Source organism: Electrona antarctica (genome assembly GCF_951216825.1).
Source record: "Electrona antarctica genome assembly, chromosome: 4".
Classification (NCBI taxonomy): domain Eukaryota; kingdom Metazoa; phylum Chordata; class Actinopteri; order Myctophiformes; family Myctophidae; genus Electrona; species Electrona antarctica.
Genome location: NC_136809.1, coordinates 40199936 through 40207729, shown reverse-complemented (window position 1 = coordinate 40207729; position 7794 = coordinate 40199936). Strand labels below are relative to the sequence as shown.

The following is a 7794-nucleotide window of genomic DNA, read 5'->3' as shown; positions in this document are numbered from 1 at the left end:
ACTCTCCCAAACTAAGAGCTTTCATTTCTTGTAAAAAAATAAATGAAAATTCAAAACATTCTGCATGGTCTTGAAGGGAACGTTTAATCATATACTGCCACACAGCCGTTGCATCAGGACTGAGGAAGTCAATGCTGACCTCTACTGGCAGATAGCTTATCAAATGTATTTTTGGCGATAGCCCCTCCTATGTCCAGCTTTTGGTGTGTGTAACACAAATTTAGTCCTAACACAAACATTAAATGCCATTGAAAATTAATGGACACGGTGGCACAGTCGGTAGTGCTGTTGCCTCACTGCTAGAAGGTCCTGGGTTCGATTCCCGCTGGGGACGCTGTGGGCGAGTTCTCTCCTCCGCGTCATCAGTGCCCATACCCAAGGTGGGGTTGGCGAAAGGGCCTTTCTGTGTGGAGTTTGCATGTTCTCCCCGTGTCCCCTAGGGTAGGTACCCTCACAAAAAACATGCAGTAAACCTGGTCTCTGAACTACCTCCCCCTGGCCAGCCAGGGCACCCAATGGAGGGGAAAGTAACTAGTCAGAATAACATGTTCCTTCCACGCGCTACGTCCAGCCGGGGAGACTCCCCCGTCAGGTGAAAAGAAGCAGCTTGGCATAGAAGGAAGCATGAGGTCTGTCTACTGCCCCCCCCAGGTTGGCAGAGGAAGTGTAGCGCCCAGGATTACATTAGATAATTGACACACTGGGTGAAAAAATGGGTTCGCAAAATCGTGGGATAAAAATTAGATACAAAAAAATTACAATTTTGAGTGTTTGCCACTCAAAAATGTCAATGTTTTGCATAACACAAACATTGAAGACGAAGGTGAGGACGCAAATTCTGATTGGCCGGAATGAGATAATGTATGATGTGCGATAAGTGCCCCTCACTTCACATAGGTGTTATCTTTTGTGCTACACTTTAACTGCTCTACTGTGAATTACTGTTTGAGGGTAGCATACAAGATGCTATGCAGCTTATCAGGCTGATTAAACAATTAGAGGGAGAACGTTTTCATTACAGTCTAGATAGCCACGTTGTATAAAAGGTGGGCCCAGTGTAACTAGTTTTGTGCAATAGCACCCTTTACCGAAGGCTTGAGAATCTAGGGCAAAGATCATCATTCCTCACAGCTTATGGAAGTAGAACACAAAAAAGGTGGCTTTGTGAAAACAAGGGCCATACTGAAGACTGTAAAGCAAAATGTGCAAATCCGAAAAGAATGCCAATACAACTAATGGTTATCAAAGATCTCCTTCATTGTTTAATAGTAGACATTGTGCCACAAAAATGTCATGTCTGCAGCCACAATTCATGTGCCAAGGTTACGAATTCCAGCTATATATCATGTCATTCGTGTCACTTCTCTACAGAATTTGCAAATAAGTTCTTACATTTATGTATAAATATATACAGTTTCTAGATTATTCTGATAGCATGGATTGCGATAAATTTTTTCCCTGCTGTGCTGTTGGTTGAGAAATATTCACAGAGGAATAAACATGACCGACGTCGCGCCTCCTAATGTAGCACATGCTTACGTCGTATCATTTATGCCAGCAGAGCACACACGTAACCTAATATATACAGAAATGATGACTAATACTATCATACAAGGTCAATCCTATGAGACATAAGAGCTATTCAATATTGTGGGCATTAGGGGATATGCCAACAACACAGTGCACCAAAAGGCATAATATTTAAAAGTCCTGCCAACAAGGCACTGGCACTTGATCAGTTTTTAAGGGGGAATGGGGGGTACCATTGTGAAATTGGACCACGTGACATAAAAGGACATTTGTGAAGTTTTTCGCGGTCTTACAGTGTGCGATATTCACTCGCTTAACGACTGCATTCCAGATGCATTAAGAGAGCATGTAATCGGTTCTGCTAACATGCATGATGCTGGTTAAGCATGTGCTTCATTTGAAGTCCTTAACTAATTCATCTGAGGAGATTCAGGCTGAAGTCATGCTGTTACACACAGCAAAATAAAGAAAAAGACAACCATGTTTAGAAAAGTGACTCATCTACTAAACCTGAAGGGAAAAAAATGAAGAAAAGCTGTATACTTGAGATATCTCTTGATTAGTTAACATCACACTAGGCTGTTAAAAATTGCTGTATACATTTTGAGCCTTGTTTCCAGTATGTGTGTGTGTTTCAGTAAAGTATGCACAAAAATAGCCCAGTGGGCTCTGTGAATGTTGATGGGCTCACTATTGGGGGGGTGGCTGCACACACAATTACAACTGGACCCACTCAAAAGTCTTCCCTCAGTTCTTCTGTGTTTCATTCTCTCACTTTCTCTTTTCCTTTCTTACTGTTGGTTTCTCTATCCTTGTGGATCATGGATAACGTTTGAGATCGGTTGTTGGGGGGGTGGGGGCGTGGAGTGTGGGGTTGCCTCAGCAGCAGCCGCCGGAAGAAGTGTTGACCGGCTTGCTCTGGATCTTGATGTTGGACTTCTCTGACGCGCCGGCCGTGGCTCCGGGCCCCATTCTCTTCTTGATCTCAGCCGCCATGGTCATGAAGGCTTGCTCCACATTGGTGGCGCTTTTGGCGCTGGTCTCCAAAAAGGGGATCCCCAAGTTGTCAGCAAATTCCTTATTGAAGAGAGGAAGGAGGGGATGGTGATCGAAATGTTTTAAAGCCAGAGTTATACTTTGTTGTGTCCTGGTGTCGCACAGCAAAAATGGCAGGCCATTTTTTTCCAGAATCAGAATCAGCAATGGAGTGAATCTACAGATAAAGTGTACAGGAAACTAGTGAAATATTAACCAACCCACTGATGTGGTGTCCACTTACCTTAGCTGTAGTGTAATCCACAACTTTCTTTGTTGTAAGGTCACACTTGTTTCCTACTAACAGCTTGTTGACATTCTCGCTGGCGTAACGGTCGATCTCCTGTAGCCACTGTTTCACATTGTTGAACGACTCCTGAGTAAATAAAGTAGGAAGACAATCATCTGTACAGTTGTATTGAACGTGCTTCAACCAAACATTTTTGAGTGGTGCAACCACTCCAAGGAACAGCAATGTCCCTATGTTTAGAGTACCAATAGCGGGTGCTGTTGCACCACTCGCTTCAGACTGGTCTGATTTTTTAAAAAGAGGATATTCACTTGAAGTCACTGACAGCAACTATAGGTTTGTTTTTCTTTTAACTCTTAGCCTGCCGCCATTAATTAATCCCTCGATTGCGTATTGCCATGGTTTAATCACGCGTGACACTTACTTTGAAGAGCCAAATATCCGTATCGCATTTTACTATGAAACCATTCCGTGTGTGTTGACGAAGCTGTGTGCTCGTTCTCTCGGTCGGTGGTGGAAAAAGTGGACCGCGAGTATCACAGCGCCTGCTACAGGCCGTTGAAAACGCTTGTCTGGGACAAAGCGTCCTCTGCAATGTCGCTTCTGTGAGATAAAGCCGTCTGAAACCAGAGCCGGCAATGTAAGTGGATGCGCGCGCATTTTCAAAATGGCCGCGCCCATTGTGTCAGAAGCATAACAAAGCGAACGGACGGTAGATTTCGATACGATCGTATTAAAACATGCATTAATGAATACATCGCTGTTAAAACGGCTTTTCCGTTTGTGGCAGGCTACAAGATTCTACGTTTTAAAATTCCTATGTTCCTGGCGGGTAAACGATTAAGAACTTCATCTTCAAAATAGACATCTAACTAAAATTATATACTGAAGCACTCAGTTTTATGCTTGTATTAATTATAAATGTGATGTGCTCAACTAAAAAAAGAAACCTAGAAAGATTACTGGTTGATCTCTGAAGGTTAGTTCAATTAAATTAATGCATTATTCCAGTTAGGGAATGGGTTTCTAGTATATAAGGCAAACAGGATCAGAATCTAAGACAAATTACATCCACATTTTTGAGTAAGAAGTTAGAATCAGGGAACGAGGACAGAGAGGAAGAAGCACTGACCTGATCTGTGACATCATAAACTACAATAATGCCATGAGCTCCTCTGTAGTAACTAGATGTGATCGTCCTGAACCGTTCCTGACCGGCCGTATCCCACTGTGAAACAAAAGTTAAAATGCAGAAAATGCAATCGCAAAATTACAAATAGAAGAATTACAAGAAATGACAAGAAAATAAAAATCCTGAATCAACTTATTTTGTAAATATACGGCTGGTTTTTCTTTGATTTAACTATAGGACACTGGAGTGTACTTACTATCTGAAGTTTGATGGTCTTTCCATCTAACTCTATGGTCCTGATCTTGAAGTCCACACCAATCGTACTAATATAGCTTTCTGTATACGTGTCATCCTACAGAGGAGAGCAAAAGAAACATAGTTCAGTGGTAGGCCTGGGCGGTATCAAGGTATTATGATATACCATAATCAATGGTTTTTCAATACCTTGATACGTTCAGACACTCCTGGATATGGAATCACTAAAATATTGCCACATAGCTTTATCTTGAGATTACTCCAATTACAGTATTATTAGCCAAATCCACCATCACTGTTCAATATCCATCTGGTAACAAGTGTCATCGGGACCCCCAGCCAAGATATGCTCAATCTATTGAAGAAGGGTGCTTATCTATTCATCCATAAGTATTTAAAACCAGCAAGAATTGTCCAAATAGGTCCACATATGTGAAATATCAGAGAGGTACCGCCCAAGGCCCCAAGCCTACTCAATAGTCAAGATTGTATTTGTTACATCTCATAAGAGTACTTTATGGGCAAGTGGGCATGACCTTTGTAAGGTCATGACCCTTACATGACCTGTACTTTCCCCGACTGGCAAGTGTCCCTGAGACCTGTGTGAGTGTCAACCCCTGACTTATTATGTGAAGTGGTAGATAATAATCTTGAGTACTTGAGTACTATCTGACATGGTAGATATGATATGTACAGGGAGGGTTATCAACTATCTGTGTTGTTGATGTAACCTTATAGCGCATTATGCAATAGTGACATTTCTACCATGATGCTTATTGCTTACATACTAGTACTTACTGCAAACCGGAGAAGGAGACAAGACTTTCCAACACCAGAATCGCCAATCAGGAGCAGTTTGAATAAATAGTCACTGTAAAGATGGGAGTAAATACCTCAGGTTGGTGTTACACAGATATTCTGCAGTACTTCTGCTATATCATAAGCACCAGTCACTAATTTGATTTTATAAGCAGCATAACTCGTTTAACTGTATGCATGTATGCGCGCGCGCGCGCACGCACGCACACACACACACACACACACACACACACACAATGCTCAAGTGTAACTAGCTCTGTTCCATAGCCTTACGGCTCTTGCTGCCGTTGCGACGGAGCTATGAGCTATGGACCAGAGCTAAAGTGTAACCAACCTACACTCTCAGTCTGTAACACACTACCTTCAAATAAGTCATTACGTTTTCTTAATTAACAGATATCAAAATGAAACAGTGACATTCAATGTAGGGGACCACCAAACTATGTACTACTGTTAACTTTGATGTTGGCTGAAAAGTTGTACTACCGAGTAGCTCTTCGCTGGGTGACATGGTAAATAAGAAACCCTGACACGTCCTTAGCCAGAAAGTTTGATACCAACATTATAGCCAGTGCCTATTAATTAATTATAATAACAACACATGCTGGTCAAATACGATATATCACGCTCACTCACTGTCATGACAGTGTACACAGTCACAGCCCTACCCAGCCCATTACCCAGCTAGCTAGCACAGGAGACAAAGCAGCTGATGTTCATTTTACAGTAAACTGATGCTAGCTCAACTGGCTAAAGGCTACCAAAATGCTAGCTGAGCTAAGCTGACAGCTCCTCAACCTGTCATCGTCACATACAATAAATGTGCCACTTACTATTCGGGATTCATCGTTGACTACACACGATAAACGGTAACTATTTTTAGAGACAGCTATTTTCCTCGTAGAATAACCTTTAAAGCTCGTTGTCTAATCAAGAAAAGCTATCGTGTTCTTTATGTAGTTTTTTGGTTTTGGTCAGGAACTAGCTAAACTAGCTGTCGCGTCGCAGCCAGAACAGCATAATCGAATCAAATATGGCTGCCTGTCCTACCAGGAAATACCAACAAGACTTCTGGCTGGTGGGTATTGTAGTCCAGTGGTTATCAGTACAGTCAGAGTGTACAGTATAAAGAAGTGGTTTTCAACCAGTGGTCCATGGAACACCAGTGGTCCTTGAGGGGGTTCCAGGTGGTCCCCAGCGAATAGATGGGAGAGTTTTAAAAGTGTAAAATTAAATTAAATTTTACACTCTCATGAGTTGACTATTGTTAAACTATTGTTATAATGCTCTGTGGCTCAAATGCTGAATAATTAATGGGCCTTGATATGAAAAGGGTTGAAAACCACTGGTATAAAGTATTCACATTTGTAAAGTATCAATACTGCAATGTAGAAATTCTCTGTTACAAGTAAAAGTCCTGAATTAAAATCAGATTATCACCACGGCATGTCATGTTGTAGTTTCCGGTGGTCACCTTATCACCTATGAATTGGCCTTTAGTAGGCTATCAAAATGTAGGCTACTTTAAAATGTCCCCAAAGTATAGAAAGTATACTCATGCAGAATATCCCATTCCCCAAGTTTTCAAATGTAGGCTATAAATTGTATCCAATTATTATTATAATAGCAGATCTAGACAGTCACTACAGACTAGGCCTACTACTCACAATTTGTCGCATTGTGGTGCATTTAGCTTGTTAAGTTGTAGATTGTCTAGTTTTAAATGGCCAAAATGCACTTGTTCACTTAAAGTGTATGTTTTGTAATAATAATCAAAATACTTCTACAAAGTAGTTAGTTAGTTAGTTAGTTAGTTAGTTTAATTTATTGTCCATGTGTGGAAATTTGTCTTCGGTCTCAAACAGTAAAAACAAACAGCAACATCAACAGCAACAACACTTACACAATTATCTTTATGGCAATAATGCAGGACAACAGTGTCAAACAAATCTAGCGAGACATGGTATAATTTAGTGCCTTAACCCTTAATGACATTAGGAATGAATGAAGGATTTTTAAAAGATGTTACAGTTAGCTTTTGGTAGTTCGAACTCCCTGCAGAGTGGATGAGAGGGGTCATTTGCTATCTTGACAGCTTTTTTTCCTCCGAAGTACTTCCTTGTAGATACAACTAAATTATTTCTGTCTCTCCCCAATGTTTTTTGAGGCTAGGTTCACCAATCACTTTTACATTAAGATTGCCATACCACACCATGTTAAAAGTCAAGATTCCCTCTATCAGATTCTTATAGACTGTTTCCATGATATGCTTGCTCACTCTAAAGGAGTTTAGCTTGCCTTGCGTAGTAGCTAGGTGGAGGCGTTGGTTACACGTTTAAAACATCTGGTCAGTATTTTCACTGAAATTGAGTTTGCTGTCAATTATGTGCCTAAATATTTAAAATTGGTTATTTTTGTATTGGGTTCATTATTGCAGAAGTGTAAAAACAGTACCAGTATATTACCAGTAGGTGGCGAAGTATCACCAGGGGAACAGAGTCGTGTAAGCTTCCATGCGTGGCCAAAATAAGCTGTCTGCCGGCGTCTTTTCCGGGTTTTTAGCAAGGAAGCTTTGAGAAGGAAAGGACATGGTCACGTGACTGGGCTGCGCCATGACACTTTCATGGATGCTTTCATGGGAGCAAAAACTACACCCGGAAGTTGCAGAATGCACTGGAGTCAATGAGAGCTCAGTGACCAGCTCATGAACAAACATTATTTCTGAATGACTGAGACCTTTTGTAAAGTAGCCTAATCGCTTCTGGAAAATAAC

The 7794-nt window shown here is 41.1% G+C and overlaps 1 protein-coding gene across 1 annotated transcript; it reads right to left on the bottom strand.

Annotated features, from left to right (window-relative positions):
* Positions 1-1236: 1236 nt before the first annotated feature.
* Positions 1237-6079, bottom strand: LOC306922354 (ras-related protein ORAB-1). The gene is made up of 6 exons (XM_079499885.1): positions 5855-6079; positions 5001-5073; positions 4204-4299; positions 3948-4043; positions 2810-2941; positions 1237-2607 (listed from the first exon to the last, which is right to left on the bottom strand). Exons 1-6 carry the CDS (start codon positions 5866-5868, stop codon positions 2410-2412), a joined length of 609 nt encoding a protein of 202 aa, XP_079356011.1. The 5' UTR covers positions 5869-6079; the 3' UTR covers positions 1237-2409.
* Between the last annotated feature and the right edge of the window lie 1715 nt (positions 6080-7794).

What these genes read in the sequence shown, in the direction of transcription:
- LOC306922354 (XM_079499885.1), bottom strand. An exon ending in TTTATGATGTCACAGATCAG is followed by an intron (nt 2,942 to 3,947) that starts GTCAGTGCTTCT and finishes TTATTTACTCAG; the next exon opens with GAGTCGTTCAACAATGTGAA. An exon ending in TGGATTACACTACAGCTAAG is followed by an intron (nt 2,608 to 2,809) that starts GTAAGTGGACAC and finishes CTCTTCAATAAG; the next exon opens with GAATTTGCTGACAACTTGGG.